This window comes from Ischnura elegans, chromosome 8 (assembly GCF_921293095.1).
Source record: "Ischnura elegans chromosome 8, ioIscEleg1.1, whole genome shotgun sequence".
Taxonomy (NCBI): domain Eukaryota; kingdom Metazoa; phylum Arthropoda; class Insecta; order Odonata; family Coenagrionidae; genus Ischnura; species Ischnura elegans.
The window spans coordinates 47,281,659-47,300,455 of record NC_060253.1 but is presented as its reverse complement, the minus strand read 5'-3'; the positions used below and the strand labels follow the sequence as shown (position 1 = coordinate 47,300,455).

The 18,797-nt window shown below is 36.5% G+C and overlaps 1 protein-coding gene across 1 annotated transcript in view; it reads left to right on the top strand.

The window, feature by feature from the left end:
- The window catches only part of LOC124163337, a 48,535-nt gene that overhangs the window by 11,519 nt on the left and 18,219 nt on the right, over nucleotides 1–18,797 (top strand). The window contains exons 5-8 of the mRNA XM_046540169.1: nucleotides 1,337–1,490; nucleotides 4,973–5,129; nucleotides 6,470–6,544; nucleotides 17,700–17,902. Coding sequence (XP_046396125.1) covers nucleotides 1,337–1,490; nucleotides 4,973–5,129; nucleotides 6,470–6,544; nucleotides 17,700–17,902 — 589 coding nt within the window. The remainder of the gene's footprint in view (nucleotides 1–1,336; nucleotides 1,491–4,972; nucleotides 5,130–6,469; nucleotides 6,545–17,699; nucleotides 17,903–18,797) is intronic.

The following is an 18,797-nucleotide window of genomic DNA, read 5'->3' as shown; positions in this document are numbered from 1 at the left end:
TTATTTGTCTTTTCCAGGGTGTAGCACTTGATATAGTAGAAATAGGGATGCTGAGGAAATAGGTCCAGAAGAGATTGGAGACTTTCGAAGTGTGGGTGTGTCAAACAGAGAAGATGAGGTGGAAGGAGGAGCATAATGACTAAGTGCTGGACATGGTCGATGAAGAGAGGTAACTTTTACGAGATGTGAACGAGACTAGGCTTGGATGGAGGAAGTACTTAGCCAGGATTTGATTGTAAAACTTACCTTTGGAGGAAGAATGTTAGATAAGTAATAATAAACAGACTTAGTTGGGCAAGATTGGGACTAGGAAATCCCTTCTTCCATATAAGCCCTCGTCATATATTAAATTTTTGCAGTTAAGTACATTGTCAAGTAGCTCTGGAAATTACATGCTATCAATTATGGCAAAAGATACATAGAAGTACGCTTTTCAATTAAAAAACAAAATTATAAGTTAATAAAGTTACCATTTGCCAAGGGTAAAAATATGTGAACAAATGTGGGAAAAAGCTAAGTATATTGTCTTTCGTCCTTGTTGGAAATAACGCACTGCAGGGAAACACCCACACAATAAGGGGGGCATGGAAAGCCTGCGAAAACGTACTGGGAAAGAGCTGATGTAGACATAGGTGTCTTCAAATACAAGAAATAACAAGAAAATGTCATCTAGTTCCTGGAAAGAAAAAGAGGGGTAAGGAGAAAATAAGTGGGTAAGGAGAAGGAGAGGGATGATTACAAATATGGTCCTTGTAATGAACAAGTTTTTCAGGGGGGACAAAATTTTAAACACCAAATATGGTAAACCACTGAAGGAGTAACTGCCATATTTTAGGTGATAGTGTTTGTAATGATTTGAACAGTTTTTTATGAAATACAGTACAATTTTAAGTCATGATGGTATCACATGCAACAAAAACATTTTCATCAGTTTAATGTGCTCTCCCCAAAGAAGGTCAGAAAACAGCTATAAAAAGGGAAGTACAATGAAAGTATTTGCTCCTGAAGATTTAATTGTTAGAGGGGAAGAGCAATAACAGAGCTTTAGTAAAATTGTTTATTTTTTATGCCCAGTAGCTGCCTCTAGGGATACAAAATTATGGATAGTACTTATATCTGAAAATCATCTTCATGCTCTGGTGTGAACATTCTTAACCTTATTTTCATTTCCCAGGAAACAATATGTTTAAAGGTTTGGTGTTGATTGTACTACAAAGTAATCAAAACCTGAATTGTAGATATAAATAACGGGTGGCTTATTGCAAAATTTCTTTCATTCATGAGTGATAACTGTATGGTGTGATCTAGCAAAGGTAATTTTTGCATTCATTTTCAGTATCGAGCACCTTCACTGGGTAAATCCAAGCGTCCCACCAATCGAGAGAAATATTCAGGTGGAGTCCACATGTCGCCAGCAGTCCACAAGTTGTCTGTGGACAATAGTCCAGTCCTCAGTAGCATGAAACCGACAGTTTCCAGTTCCAATAAAGGTGAGTGCTCTGCTGTTTGTTTTATTTTTAGCATATTTTTTTCTATTTGGTTTGTACTGTTAGCATGTTGACTGCCGTGCAAGTCATAGTGACCAGCAATGAAACTTCCCGCCTCGCCATGATGTTTACATTGACCAGCCACTGAGCAACTGAGTACCAGGAGAATTCTTGCACCCATGGTTACTGGGAAAGATTGTTTAGGGATAGACCATTTCTGAAGAGGTCACTATGGCCGAATTACTTCAAAATAGACTGCAATTCATTATAGATTCATTACCAGCATATGCATATTTGACACAAATCAGTAATATATAACTGATGAAGAAACACCAGTGGCTTCCCTAGAAATAGTATGTACTAAAACACCATGGCAGTCAACATATTAATGTGCTAATCTCACTGTGGAACCAGAGGTGTGCGCAGCTGATAATATTAAATAGTGCATCCTATGGTGTTGATGCCAAGACTGCTGATGATAAGCTTGCAAATTTCCCAGAGTAAGTGCAAGGATACATACTCAAATTTTAATCTCAGTTCTGCAATTTTTAATTCTTGGAACTTAATTGTTAATTGTCATTGGCCAAACTGTGAGAAAACAGGTGCGAAAGATAGACTAAGAAGACTTCGAGAATGGCTTGAGCAGGCTGCTGGAATGTTGGGTCATTGCAGTGTAAAGCGTAGGAGGGGAAACTGGCTAGGGTCAGTCGCTGAATGTGAGGATAGGCAATGGTGTTTATTCGGTGAGAATAAAGAGTTGAGATTATGAAGAGGCTGTGGGAGCAATGGCTGGGGTAAGGATGAGCTCATTACCCTTTAATTCTTGTGTAATTATATACGTCCTCAAATTCGGGTGGTAAGGCACAATTCGGAGTTCCATTTAAAATCCACAAGCTCATATGAAAATAAAAAATCACCAAGTAACAGTCAAGCATCGGTCTAACGTTGCGTGAACTTGCCCCAAGAACGGGGCAAGACTTGGACCTAAATCATTTTTTTTTTACAGTTAAAAATTAAAATAGGCCAAGAACTGAATGCATAAAATTTTGACATTATTAACTGCTTTATAAAATCACAAAATCTAAAATTTCTTAAGTTAAGACATAAAAATTTGAAAATTCATTGAAATAAATCCACGTATGCGTGCCCCGGTCTACCCTATGTAGTTTGAAAATAGAAAATATGTTTCTAACAAGACATTGTAATGCTTATTTTTGTAGTTTCATTGAATTTATTTCTTAATTTATTATAATAGGTCAAAAATTATTAAAATCAGTAATCTCCCTTGACTTATAAATCGTGTAACTAAACTGTTCATTGATGGTGGTTCGACATTTGCTGGGTCAGCTACTATCATATATAGTAAAACTTTGATTTTACGCAGTTGGAGGGACCAAAATATGGGCACTGTGTAAAATTAAGAGTGGGTATTGAGGAGGAGTATAGTTTTCAGGATTACACTTGCTCATTATTTTTAGAAGGTTTAGTCATACACTTTTGTATAGTTCTGATTTAAGCCAGAACCGGAACTAGAAAAAGTCTCATATGTGAGGTTTTATGGTAAAAGAGCGTGAAATCCTTTTCAATGGCTCACGTCTTGAATTTGACTTCAATGATTACATGACGATTGACGACGTGAGTTTTTCTCCAAGGGCATTAACTCCCATTCCGTTAAAAATAAACGCTTGCCACCTAGTGGAGTTAAGCTAATAGCTATTCAAGTTCCAATCATGTTTCATTTAAACCCACTGACAATGAGATACAAGTTGAGTCAGTTCTGATAAGTGCGCCGCACAAGCAACTTTCCCTCGCCTCCATTCGTGCCACAGATGTGGGGTTAGCCCGCAGAATGAGACAACGCATGCTGCTTTTACCATCGTGTTGAATCACCATCGACTTATGTCCATACTAGAAGAAAGACTATCTTTTTTGGATCACCTTGGAAGCCAAAATTTTGGCATGGGAGGATTTTTAACAGCTCATTTCGCCGATATATTTTGCTGGGGCGACGGAAAACATAGCGTTGGCAAAATTCTAGAAAACCTTCCGTTAGGGATAGATATTCCGCAGTTCTTAATTCTGGATTAACAACCATCTACTGCAATTACAATGAATATGTTATAAAAAGCATCGATCAATAAGTCGGATAATAAACGAAAGGTGATAATGTTAATATCTCAGGCGATCATCTGTCTTAATCAAAAGTAGTTATGCATATGCGGCGATTGCTGTATGTTTTAGGTTTCGATATCCTTCAACGGCAAATTTGTACTAAGAGCGATATTCGCATTCGTAAAGGAGCCTGAAATATTACTGAGAGGGTGCAGGGGGAAGCAGTATTTAGATTCGCGATGTTTTTAGCTTTATGCTCAACAGCGCGACTTCATTTCAACTGTTCCTGTATACATTTTTGCAGCTCATTGAGACGAATAAATAACCTAACTTCTTATTGCTCCAGTTGGGATTTTCAAAACAAGTCGAAAAACAACTGCATAAAATCAAGATTAGTGGCCTCTTCGGCGCTGGGGTTATGTTGCTCAAAATCGAAAAACTGCATAAAATCAAGAAAAGAGAATATAAAATCGAAGTTTCACCATTGCAATTCCCTATGCTTTCCGGCTGGACTTGAGTGTCGCTGCGTAATAACAAGACTTGATGTAAAATCAAAGTGCGTAAAATCGAAGTTTTACTGTATGTCTTACATATCGATGTATAAAAGAACCTCTCTTATTTCGGATTAATGAATTCTAGGGTTTTTCCCATCCCTTCTCAAGCATTCAATGATCAACGCTTTTTGTAAAAGTAAAGACTTTGCCAAATTTTTTAATAATTATAGACCAATTGCAAATCAATATGGCTTGTCTGAAGTATTAGAATTTTTTCTTACATCCAATTCATGTCATTTTTGGAAAATATGCTTTGCTCTCGTCAAATCAGTAAGGATTCGTGAAAAACACATTGGCACATTGCCACTGACTTGTCTTTTTTCGAATTAAAAAAAACTTAGAATCTTTTATGGCTTTTCTAAGGCATTTGATTATGTAATTAATAGTTTTGCAGTTAGGACATTGCCAAAAAATGGCTTTACTCATACCTCAGCTGTGAGTTGCCAGTTATTTCAGTTATTTTTCTGTTGTGAAATCACATGTCGTCCTTCATTAGTGCCATTCTAAGTTTGTTCATATTATGGGATACATTTTGTATCTTTTATGTATTTAATAGATGGATAGCACATGCTATTTTACTTTCCGATCTTAATGTGTATTAAATTGCTCAGGCTCAACATCATACCCTCTTATTTACTTTTGTGTATCCCCATAATCATAAGCATAATCGCTCAAAAGATCTGAATGAAATCACTCTTTCCCTCCTTACTGTATACAGTGGGCGTGTCCAGAATACATTCTCAAAGAGTTTTAGGGGAGTAATTTCTTAATAGTATTCTAGTTCCTTCTAATAAATCTTATATTCCATGCTTTTCTCAGTTGTTTCAGAGAGCAGGCTGAAGGCAGTATCAAAATCGTCAACACCTCAAGCATCTGCTGCCATGCCTCCTCACCAGGCAAACACGCCCTCTGCACCCACTCCTCGGAGAGCATTGTCTCCCTCCAAGAAAATTAGTCGTGTCATCCAAAATCCCTGGTAAGTTCTGTCTGTTTCTTGATGAATTCTGGCCACATTGTTTGTGGAATGAGATTAGATAAATGTACTTCTCCACATAAAATACAATTCTGAAAAAATTTCAATATACAACTGTGGGGCTTTAGTTTGGCTCAATGTCCAGCTCCAGCTCAATGCTCAACTCCAGAGTAGAACCTACCAGCATTTACGTATGGGTTCAAATTTTCATTACAATTATAGCAATAGCTTTTAGAAAATACACGAGAAAAAGCATTTAAGAAACAAAAACAAAGATATATAAAAAAGAGGAGAATGGTATATAGTAAACAAGTTGCTTAAAATGTTTTAAGAATCAGGGAATGTAACAGTGGCAAAATCATTTACATTACATTTTCTTTATTTAATACACAACCATGAAGTCATTATGAAACTTCCATATCATGGTGAGATAATAGCTAGGTCATAGTTAATCTAATTTACAATTTCCTGACCCTAAATAGACTTACTACTGATTTTGCTAGTGAAAAGGCTCGTTCTACCTCAATTGAGCTAGTAATTGAGGTGCCCAATGTTGACCAAAATTGGTAATTGTGAAGTACAATGACTCATCCTATTTGTTTGAAATTTTTAAAAATGACTTTGGATACATCCTGCGAGCAATAAAATATTTTTTTCTTTGCACTGATTAAAAATATTGCTGGAAATTGTGATTTTCTTAAGTATTTAGGACTCTGTGAGAGCCAGGCAAGTTGGGGAAGAAAGGGAAAAGTGGTAGCATGAGTCATCTGAGAAATTATTGCAGGTCACATTGTTCTCTTTAATTGCAGTCTTCTATATTTTTAGGCCAGTTATTGGCCTACTAGGTGTTTTATTTGGTACTGTCTACAAGGTTGTTATTTGGAGCAAGTTTGTAATACAACTACCATATCCACACACCAGCCGTGAGTGATTTTTGTTGTTTAAGTGAAGTGTCTGCTTCATAAATGTAGATAAAAAATGGTCCAAAGAGGAGTTCAGGATATTAAAATAATGACTAAAAGGGCTAGTGTATAGAAGAATGCGTATTTATAAATGCTTAGCAACCATTTGGAATGCTTCGACTGGAAGTTTTCCTTAAGCAGAGCAGGTCAGGTGAGCTGATTTCATGCAGCTTTTGGAGAAGAGATTTCATAACCATTGACCAGTTTTGGGCAGGTAAGGAAAATATGTACACCAATGCATTTATATTTTGGTAGAAGGATTAATTTCAATTTTTTTATGATTTTGTATTTTTTATGACCTTTAGATTTTTTGTTAGATTTATTCATAAGGACTATAGTACATGGTTGGTCTGATGATTTTATGGCATTTCTCATCTCTAGGCAGTCAAGTGGTGGTGTGGACAAAAGTTCTGGCAGTGATGAAGTCATCTCTCAACCTGTGGGTGGTGGAAACAGGTTAGAATATGCTTGCTCACTTCTAATGAGAGATCATGGATAAGTTGCTTGGCCTTGGTTAGCCCTCTGATTTTGATATCAAGGGCTTCACACTCTTTCAATCATGAGAACAGGGCTAACATACATCTTGTTGGACAAGTCATTCACCTTGACTTGGACACTCCCATTTACTTGTCTACAGCACTCCGGAAATATAGCAGACATTGATTGCTTGCTCATGCATGCACACTAGGTTGGTAAAAAAATTAAAGTGCCCAATTTTTGCATTTTCCCCCTAATTTGGTTAAAAATACATTTAAAATTATTTTATAAAAAACATCAGATTGATGCGGTCACTAAAAGCTGTGCCCCAAACAGTTTTAAGTTTTGGCTCGAATGCCTTTGAATCCTATGTCAAAGGCAATACCAATTGGAAGTAATATTTCCCTCTGGGGATTACGCAAGGAGTGACACAGGACAGGTGTTATGCATACAAATTTACTTTATTTGGTTGAGAAATGAATTTATTTTCCACCGTGAACACATAGTGTATACACCCATGCCTCGCTTAGCACAAGAGATGCATTCCTTGGGGTCTTTGCACTATTCGAATTTGCGTTATTTGAGAGCATTTTAACATTGGGAAGATAGGGATGAATTCCTGGTAGTGTAGCTGTTGGGTGTTATATTTCCTAAAAACCATGTGTATTCCTATTAATAGCCGTATAAAACCTGATTATTATAATCATTTATAGTTTAAAGTATCTTTAAAGATATTATGTATGCATTCAAATACGATATTTCTTGTAAAAAAAATCGTACGTTCTTTTGAAATTCCCTCCTTTCGTGCGGGTGGGCTAACATCTAGGAAATAAATGCATCCCAGGTTTTCATAATGCAATTCCGGCAGTTGGCAAATTTTCAATTATTTACAAGTTTGGGTTCGCTCTCTGCACTCACTTAGGGCCGGTTTTATAATGTCTGGTTAAACCTCACGTTAAGTTGACGTGGAGATTACGGTAACGTGGAGTTTAACGAGAGGTTGTGTTTTATAAAGCAAATCCTACCGCCGGTTGGCTGATGGGAACTTTAACGAGAGGAAAGCGCAGCTACTGTAATTCTCATACCAACAATTGATCGCGAAAAGTGAAACAAACGAAAGTCAAAATTGAAAAAAATCGAGTTGGAGAGTGGTGAAAGAATTGTTTACGTTTGTTTTGAAGTAATGGTTAGCTTTGAAAACGAAGATGACGCCAATATTTTCGGTTTTAATCGTTGACGATCTTATGGTCAATCATCAGTGTGTCGTTAAAATAAAAATACTCGCCTCGATCTGTGAATATTTGGCAAGTTCAAGTGTTAATTGTGTAAACCATAAATTACACGGAGATAATGAATTACTATTTGTTAATGGATTGAATCAAGGTGGAGTCCCTTTGCAAGAAATAGTGGTAGATTAACCTTGTTTGTGCTTATTATTCGAGAACGAAGATTCTCATTTGTATTGTGAAACCAATTGAAATGGTTTTCTATTGAGTACGCCACCAGAGCGATTTTAGGAACATTTTGAGGCTACAATTTAATCATAATGACGATAAATTTTAATCATACTTTTGCAGTAAGATATATCTTCTTAGCGTTAGTATGGCCCCTACGCTAATTTATTATCATCTCTGCGTTCCCTACGGAATTAGGAACAGCCTGCAAGTTGTGAATAATCAAAGCCTTTCCCGTTTTCAAAGTACTCACCATGGCCATAATTTAAATAACAGAATTTATAACCAACCACCGTCTAATAGAAAAATTAATCAGTGTTCATTAAAACGATAACGAGGCTTCTGTCACAATGATGTCATTGTTATGATCAATTCATGGTAATTCCTTTGATGATTTTTGTGTTTTTATAGAAGCATTTTCAGTTTTATTAAAATGTTCACAATAAGGAGGTATATTCAGCCATGTGCCACTCGTGTTACAGACACGAAAAGAATTGAGCCATATAATTGTCAGCTAGCAGCAGATATTTCATAACTTTAAATTATCTCATCTTTTTTATGATTATATATATACATATACTGTTAAGAAGCAATATGTTTCATGAAATCCATAATCTCTGGCAAATAAATTTTCAATAAGGGACAGAACTAAGTTTAAATTTCTTCATTAGAGATACCAAAATCTATTGCATGACACCAAGTAGCCCTTACCATTGAAGTATAAAGTGAAACATATTTTGATACTGGCTGTCAATAGTGTAGTTGATATTGTAATAGGGATGACTGTGAGTCTTTATGGTAATGCCATTGAGAATGTATTCATTGCCATTTTAAATTGAATGGATGTTCAGAAATCACTGATTATGAACATAGCTTCACAGTCAAAAATTATAATTAGAGAAGAATGAATAAAGTTTGAATAACTTATGCATAACCCTACCACAGTTACTTCAAGGGCTCCTGCTATCCAATTATTAAATAAATGTACAGTTTGCAGCAAACCTTTCATACTTTACAAGTAGGCTGCATGTTGTTATAAAAATATGCATCTGTAACAAATATTGCGACTCTTTTTGGCTCATAGCTTGGGATGGGGGATCTATTCTTTATGTTAATACTATTTTTGCAAACCTTGTGTAAGAATAAGTTTTAAGTGCTAACGTTACGAACTTCATATCTAATCAACAGCAAAGGCTTGTGTTGTATTTAAGATTCAAGGGAAAGAGATGGGGTGCAAAGATATTAAAGTTTCTGGGTTCAATTTATAAAAAATCTGTCAAAAAACATATCTAATCAGAATGAAAGCATTAATTTTCAACTCTCAGTGGTGTTTATGAATACTATACTATATATGTGATAGATATTTTCTTTTATTCTCAGCCCACAAAATATGAAGCTTTCATTGAACATGTTTTAAATATTTAGCAGATTACTAAATTATACAAAGACAGTAGTGGATCCAGGATAGGGACAAGGGGGTGGGCTAGGTGAGGTTAAAATTCCAGCTGTAGTGGGAGTCGGAAATAAACCACCATTCTATCTAGTGTAAAGTGGATATCCAAGGGGAGTAAATTGGATACCCTCCTTAGCCCCCCCCCCTCCATGGATCCGTCACGAAAGATACAGTTATTTATACAGCATTTAAAGAATTTATTTGTATCAAATGCAAAGCATAAGGACTCCATCATGATGACTCCTTCATTGCAACTGTCTTTTGGGATATGAGTTTTCAATAGAATTATGTTGTTACATGTAGTCACAGTAAATAATTTTTTTTACTACCTACTTCTGGGGTAATCCTTTTGATTGCTGTACCAAGTCATCTCTGAATGCACCACACTGACATCACTCACTTATAATTAATGTATGTGCTTCCACTATCATTAATGCAATAGTATGACTTCCTCACAGAATTTTACCGTACCATGTTCTATTTATGAAGTGATCATAGAAGCAATTTCCCTTACATCCACTCCACTTCCATAAATCTATTAAGAAAATTTGCCTATGTGACATGAACATAGACTGTTTCTCATTACATACGTTGCAGCTATGCATGTTAAAATATATCTTTAGTGATGCAGATCGCAGCGAGACAGATGAGACAGAGATAATCCTTGGAATAAATAAAAAGAGGAGAATTAAAGGGAAAATCACAGGACCAAAGTGCAAATAGAAGTCTGGTTAAGATATATGGAGTAAGGTTTGCTATGGAACTGGTATTTTTGACCCAGAAGGAGGATAAGAATGTATAGATACAGGAATGTATAGATAAGATTGACAGAGGAAAAGGAAGTAGGAAGTGCTAGACGAGATAAATGAGGCAAGGGAATTAATGCAGGAGATGAATGTGAAGTGTTCATCAAGCTTGAAATGCTGACAACAGGGATTAAGGTAAGGATTTTGAGTAACAAGCAAGGGCAGGGAGACAATGGTTCTGGAATAAATGGAATAACCATGTATGTTACTAAGAAATATGTCAACCTTAATGAGTTAATCACTTATAACAGTAAGGAATGGAATGAGATATCAAGTCATGCATGATTATAAGTGTTGATGATGTTATACCTAATCGATTTTTTGAACGTATGTACTCATTAGTGACAGTTCAATGGATGGAGCATGAAAAAATTAATAAAAGCTACGTATGGGATTGAAATCCCAAGAAACTAACGAGTGTACCAGATATGTGATGTAAATTGGCTGTTATAGGAATATGTCTTCACTTATCCTTTGAAGACTTATTAAACATATTAGTTAATTAAACGTCGACAAGTAGTAGTAAGGGTTAATATTTTAGGAAGAAACCATACCAAGGATCCCACTTAAGACTTTGATAGAGTCATTAGTAAAATTAGACATTGCAATACTTCCACTGATTTTATTATAATAAAAATCAGTGGAAATACTGCAATGTTTTATTTTACTAATATGAAGAACTTCCACCCTATCTCGCTCAATATCATACAAGGTACTTTGAAAGAGCTTATCGATGAAAAAATTTCAGTGGCCACTGATAAGCATAGAAAATAATGAATGGAATGGTGGTGAATGCAGTCATTTCCTGTAAATTCATCCTCATGAGCAAATACATATGTACACAGACAACAGCTTTCCCCAATAGCAAGCAAGAGTAGCCCAGCTGGCTCAATATTGTAAGAAATACAACTGACTCTGATTGTTTCAAACATTCCCTTAGCAGACAATGCTTAAGAACCGTAAAATAATATTTATTTGACTGATCTGGCTTTGATATCATATATTCCATATTTTCCATGAGTCTTCAGGTACAAGGGTCCAAATTCTCTTGAATTAAGGCTCAAATGTATGGAATAAAATTAAACTTTTTCAGGATAAGTATCGAATTGTTTATTTTCACCATATTAAAACATTCAAGCCTGAAATAAGATAAGTATTGGTAACCAAATTGGCACTCTTATATTTTAACATGAGATATCTAGATGGGCACCACTGATTCTATGGCTCTGAAGCTACTTTTGATGGCAGATGCACCACTGATTCTATAGCTCTGCAGCTACTTTCGATGGTAGATAATTTGCTAGGAGGTTTTAATAGTACATAACCTGTGTTTGGCTACGAACAGCACTTAGGCAATAAAGTCGCAATTTTTTCCGTTGAAGGCTACACATTAGAACGCTCAGAGAAGAGAAGACTTTTCTTGCTTAAGGTGCCTTTCCAAATCTTTTTCTATCAAAAGGATAAGAGGTCATTACTTTAGTCACAAAACGTAAAATAATTAGTAAACTTCCACACTCCAAAGGCTCATTTGCCTCACAAATTCATTGATATATCATACCATCTTATGAGCAAATCAGTCATTCTTACTTTTTTACCCACACGAGCTGTGTATCAATTTGCCTTTCTCAGCTTCCAAAGAAAACTCCAACAGTATCTTGTATACATTACGTACGAAACGTGCTTAATACTTTCTTTTTCACGCAATATTTCACTTGCCTCACTTATTCCTATATATTTATCTCCAAGAAATACCAAGCCGTACACCAAATATTGTTAATGGACTTACCTACAATTTTTATAGTAGTACTTTGACAAACATCCTTTGGAAAAGGAAATACGAAAATACTTTCACCTCATGACATATATCCTCACAATTAATTATAAATTCTATAGTGATATCACATGCTAGTAAATCAGAATGCAATCAGTAAGTACGATCTTTTTCTCTCTTTCGATTGCCAAATACGAAACTTGGCTGTTCTTCTAATTCAAACTGTCTTTGTAAACACCGACACATTTTGAAATCGTTGATGAAGTCAGCAAAACCAGGTAATAACAGATTTCTATAACTACACTCCTGATACACCTCCTTCCTTCCCTCCGATATGTAATTCTAGTATTTTTCATCAACTCACTTGGCTGGCACAAATCATAACAAACTCCTACGCCGGCACAAATATTGCATAACTTCAACATTTTCAGGGGTTTAGCACACGATCTGCGACTGCAGTCCATAGAATAGACAATATTATTTATTGGATGGTGATTATTATCAAACTTGAGATGTTTGTAAGGATTTCGTAGCGAATACCGTAGAATAGTGGTCCGTTCCGGATATATCACCGGTCTTATGGAAATATTTCACTTATTACATTGCTATTGTGGTGCTAAAAATATTGGAAATTGATTGCTGATATCGTAGATACGGATAAAAACGGAGGATGCTGCGCTTGGTCGATTATTTCTTCCGTATATTATCGTAGGGTTCTTCGGCATTTCAAAACATCCGCCATTTTCAACAATTTAAACTTCACGTTAACTTTTTACCCGAGGGAAATCCATGGTTTAGCTTGACTACCACTTTAACGCTCAGATTTGGCTTAACCATCGATTATAAAACAGAATTCTGGGACTTAACCGACGCTTAGCTTAAACTCCAGTTTAACCAGACATTATAAAACCGGCCCTTAGTATCAACTTTAGTTCTGGTTATGGTTAAACTGATGCCCTAAAAGGAAACAAAGCAAGGGCTACTTCTCACTCCTACCATGTTATGGGGAATCATTTCAGTGCTACTGTTTCATTTTATCCCCAAGGCCCTGGACTCGCAGTCTTCCTGGGGCCGTATTCTGTATTTCGTCGGTACCGCACCGGTCGGTTTCCCTTCCCAGCCCACCGACAGCACATCATTCCGTACCGACGACGGTTTCCATACCGACGATGGCTAATTCAGCGATTCAGTATGGTCGTCAGTATCAAACCAGTCGGTACGGTTCCCCCTCCTTGTCAAACAGGGAAAATCCGAATATATCCGAAGTTAGAAGTCATCTAACGTGTTTCCACTAATGAAAGAAGGGTAAAAATAAGTGAAGACTCATTGGCACAGTTTGTTGTCGTCATTCTCAATCTTTTTATTTGCGGAACTTACGACTTATTGCTAGATTAAGATAAACCTCAGATATATGAGATAAAAACAAAATAAAACGTACAATGCACACCGGGGAGTTGATGAAACCCACTAGTCAGTGGCCGTACCGACACCTTTTTGCTGTCGGCAAGGCTACCGACGATCTCTCGCCCTCACGTCGGTGCCGCACCGACCGGGTTCGTACAGAATCGCACGACTTCTTACCGGGAGTCGGTGTGACGTCGCACCCGACGAATCGGTGCCGCACCGATCGGTTTGGAGTTACAGAATACGGCCCCTGATTTACCCACGTTGCAGTTAGTAATAATTAGGGATGGTTGGATCGGATACTTCGGATCCAAGTATCGGTGGATATTGCCCTTCATCAGATGCTTCGGATCCAAGTTTGCTGAAGACATTGGTTCTGGATATGAAATTTTAAATTAATGCCTTCGTAAATGCAGCATCCCATAACAGGGAGTGGAAAGAGTTTCGATCCTCTCTTCACATGTGCCAATGCACAGCGATGATTTTCCTACTCAGAATCATTTTGTTTAAAAGCTCTCGCGGGGATTACATAACAGAATTTCGGCCGTGGAAAATTTTAAGGCAAAATAGAACAGGGACATAGTATGAATTTTTCCAAGAGATTGGACAATCGTCGAGGGAATCTCAGTGTCGTAAGAAAATAACCATGTCAAAAGTAACTACCTTGCAGATTTCAAAAAATCACCTTTGGCCCTCCATCAGCCCTTACCTCTGATGTTTTTTTTTTCTATTTCTGAGACCAAACAGACCATTAATCATTAGCTTTGAAGGAAAATATTAAGTTACACGAGAACAATAAATGGTTTTCATCCGTCCCCCATTTAAGTAACTGACCTTTTTCGGCCTACCCTGCTTCAATTCTCCTTTCTGGTGGACAAATGCTAGGCAAGTGACTTCCTGGGCCCGAAGATGTTTCAATAGCTTTAGCAATTGGATGATATGCACAGGATTTAAAAAAGAATGAGATCAATCGCAATGCATTTCTGGTGATATTTAGTTTTTTTAAGCTCTAACAGATTGTCACAAAGGTTTTCAGTTACAACTAGACTATACTAATATTCAACTTTGTCGAAACAGCACAATTTTCCAAGAAACAAGCGTAGCACTAGCCCCCTCTAACAAGAAGAGACAGACTGGAAATGCCAACTGCATATAATCTCATAGCTCTCCTGCCTTTGCTTTGAAGGCAATGACGTCACAAAATAGCAAGATATGACATGTTCGTCCTTGACTCCCTCATTTGAAGCCTCGTTGCTTGAAAGACAGAGGGAGAGTGCTCCTTCCCCTTCACCTCTCCTTATCACGCTTCTGCTACCCATCCCTTCCTCTCGAGATCGCTGAGCGGTCGTCTCGTTCTGTTCCCACACCTTGTCGCACGTGAAGTCAATGTTGTTCTAAACATTGTCAATTGTGTCGCAGATTGTGCTCTTGCAATTTAATTTAACTATATATTGACAAAAATGTATTTCATTGTGTGGAAACATTTTATTGAGATATAGAGAGCTCAATGTATGCCATGTGCGTGACTGGCGTGAAGCTACCAGGAGGAAGTGCAAAACCTATTTTCATAACCAAAAGCAAGCGTAGCAATTTAGATCCAAAGTGTGTGAAATATGAGTTTTTTTATGACTTGAAAGCTTAAAAAAATATTTTTAATCAGTAAAAATATTCAAATGAGAATGAAAATGTAAATAGTGCACATTTGATCATAAGTACCCAGAAGTAACTTAAATAAAAACAGTTTTTTAGCAGGCAATTAAAAATGCATTTGAATCTGAAAATATCTGAAGATCCGACTCCTGAAATCTAGAATCCGATTCAGATCTGGATTCGAAAAAAAATCTGGATCCGTTTATCCCTAGTAATAATGCTAGTAGTGGGAAAAGCATCACATTTCAAGTGCATATTCCTCTAATTGGTTTTCAGTCAGATAATGTCTTAGAAAACAAACTGCCATCAAAAAAACTAGTTTAAAAAAATCATAATATACTGGAATGGTTCTAAAAAAGACTTTAGTGAAAGTGCGCACCTTTTGTATGAAAACCTTGTGACATTTTGGCTGGGAAGAGTTTTGGTGAAAAAAAAATGAAATGTAAGTTTTTAACAAAAAAAAACCCTTGTAGTAGTATACCTTTGTGCACATGACACCAAGTCCCTGGTCACACCGAAAGTGTTACTGGAAAGAAAAAAAATTATCCAAATGGTGTTGCCCATTCTGTAAAATTCTAAGGGTGTTCATGCCAAAACAAAACTGCGTGGGGCATAGCTTCAATTGGTTCTATCAATCTGAAATTTTGGAAAAATTGCTTAATAGTTTTTTTCATCAAATTGGGGGCTGGCATGCAAAATTTGGGTGCTTAAATTATTTTTTTCTCATGCGGTATTTATTTTTATATTATTTAGTTTGCTCAAGTTTACAGATCATGTAAGTAGCATTGTGCATTGAAAGGATGTGAGGTGGAAAATATCTCGTCTTGCTGAGGCAGTTATGAGTAGAAAGTGGGGTAACCTGCATATGTGGTCCTGGAAGTGCTTCTTCATTTGTACCTACCTGTGGAATCACAAGTACAGTAAATCTTTATTATCCATCCCATTGGTGTGGTAATTCCAAGTGGATAATCTTTATTTGATCTCTTTCACTGCAATTTTCACTTCTGATTTTGTTTTTGGCTTCTCTGCATCTTTTGCTTCAGTACCAATGAGAAACTAGTTGTTTTGGGTGTGGAAGGGAAGGAGAATGGAGAAGAATAGGAATTACAAGGAGAATAAGGAAGAGGCCAAGTAAGGGTTTGGCAGAGAGCAGATAATTGGGGCTATACTGCAATTCAGTCTTCATATAGGTAGTCCCTGAGTTATGGACCAAATAGCTTTGCAATAATGTCCAAAAGTCAGATCTGGGTAAAACTTGTTTACTGATGAATAGAGGCTAAGATTTATGTTGAATAAAACCTTCAAATTTTGTCAAGTAAATTTGTTTAATTCAGTTTATAATTTTGTCATATAAACTATATTTTAATGGCACAATCAAAATATTTTCATGTAAAAAATGGCTTAAAACATATTTGCTATGGTATTTTGTGGCAGGAAAATTTTTACGAACAGGCGTTAAAGCATGTGCAAGGAAAAAGAAATAAAGTTGCTGAAATTTGTATAAAGTAAAAAAACTCATTTTATATATTGCCCTCTATGTATGTATACTATCCTAAGTGTAGTGTATACAGAGGGCTATGCTATCATCTGTGATCCGCTCTTGATTCTGAAGTGACATAAATAATCTAATATGTATTCTCTTAATGCGTCACGGTTGATAGCTTTTCTCTGCTAATTTTTAATATCAATTTATTAGCTATTTACTTAGCAAAACATCTAAGAAACCTTGAAAGAAAAAAGTTCTTGACTAGCAGAGGTAATGAGAATGTGTAAAGTTCTGGTGCAGGTCTATTTTGTGGGTATTCAGCTCACTCTTCCAATTTTCAGCTCCAGTTGGAAAGAAATAATGACCAATTTCTTGGGGGTCTAAGTTTCAGAGAAAAACAATGTTGGCTCAAATGCTGTTTCCTTACTTTTGTATCAAGTTACATATTCAAAGTCACCAATGCCAAAGCAATGATTTTGATGATAGCTTATGAAGCTTCCATGTGCTTCCATGAAGTAGGGCCATTGCCACTCATGGGAATTGAATTTATAATAGAATACAGTGAAAATAGTGAATGGGATAATTTTTGGGGACATAATGGCACAAGATTTTTGCCGACCACATTAATTACTTGGCATGAGCTACAGATACTTATCGGCTGGAGAGTCAGGAAACCATTTGCTTAAAAATTGTGTGCAAGTAGCTATTGAAATCATAATATTATGTCTTTGGGGTTCAAAGTGAGACCTGCAGTATGTCTGAAATCACAGATTAGTGGTGTAGTTTCACTGCATAAACATAAACCAATGTATGTCTGTCACATGATTTAGAATAGCTTTAGATCAGTTTTTTCCAGTGCTATCCATCCGTTTGTAGAAAATGTCATTAATTTTATCTCGTGGAGGATTTATTTTGATTGGGAAAGGGTATATTATCTGTTTTCATTGCTACTCAATTGAATGCCATTAAAACTGACTAGTGAAATAAATCATGGATGATCCCTGAAATGAAGTGATCCTAAAGTGAGCTGAGTGGACATGCAAGGCAGTGCACTTGCTGTCTTGGAGCACCACCCCCTTCATACCAGTCCATTTCCTCCAACTCCTTCAGGAATAAGCTCCTTTCCGGTATGGGTGTGGACTCCAGCCCTATTGGAGACTACGACAAGGTGTTTGACAGCATACCACCACTGGAATATTATGAAGATAAAGATAAAGAAGAAGAACTTCTGCGATGGATTAGACATGTCAAGACCATGCTCAAGAAGCAGAATAATCCTCATTCTGAGGAGAAGTGTGAGGAAAGAGCTGTGGGTAGGCATGAATAGTTTCTGGCAGCAATTCTAATTTGATATTACAGATAGGAAATTTTAAACTCTGAAATGATTTTGCTTTATGTAGTAGTTATGAAGTAGTTGGGAATATTTTATTAGGTGAGCAGATGTGAGGAAAAGCTTAACGTGTAATATTAGGAAGCCCATGATAGAATGTTTGCTGGGTGTAGATTAAATTCATCTGATGTTTGGCTCATTTCACGTCAAAAAACAGGGAAATGGGAATTTTTGCTTGACCCTCTCCAATTTTGAAAATAATTTTGTAAGTGTACTCCATGTTTCAGACTTACCATGTTTGTGTTAGCTCTTTACTAATAGTTGAGGGTATGTGTCTTTGCTGTGTCCTACTTAGAGATTTGGAAAAGAAACTTGCTTTTTGCTATTCACCATTTCCATTTACTTTGCCTCATACTGGGTTAGCAAAATAAATTTCTAATGCTTTACTGATACCATCACAACTAAGAGCACTATTCTTTGATGCCCTTCTTCAGAAAAGGTTGTTTCAAATATTCTCTTAATTATTATTTGAAGCATCACCTTAGCCATTCTCCCTCCCTAATTTAACTTCTCTCTCCAAAAACCAGCATATCCACCTTCCTTTCTTTCTATCCATAAATCCTGTTCTCTTCTTCCTCCTTACCTTCTTACCTAATATCCTTCTCTCTGACATAGTTTCCATTCTCCCTTTTTTCTCAGTACTCAATCCATCCACAACCTCTATCTCCTCCTTAAATTCTCTAAAATTTCCCTCTCCTCACTCACCATGTCTAGCACATATTGTTTGGCGTTTGTTTTCCTCTTTGTCCACTTCACCTTCTGCATTCTCCTCTGTGCCGTCACCATAGAATCTTCCAGTCTTTTCTGATCCTCTCTCC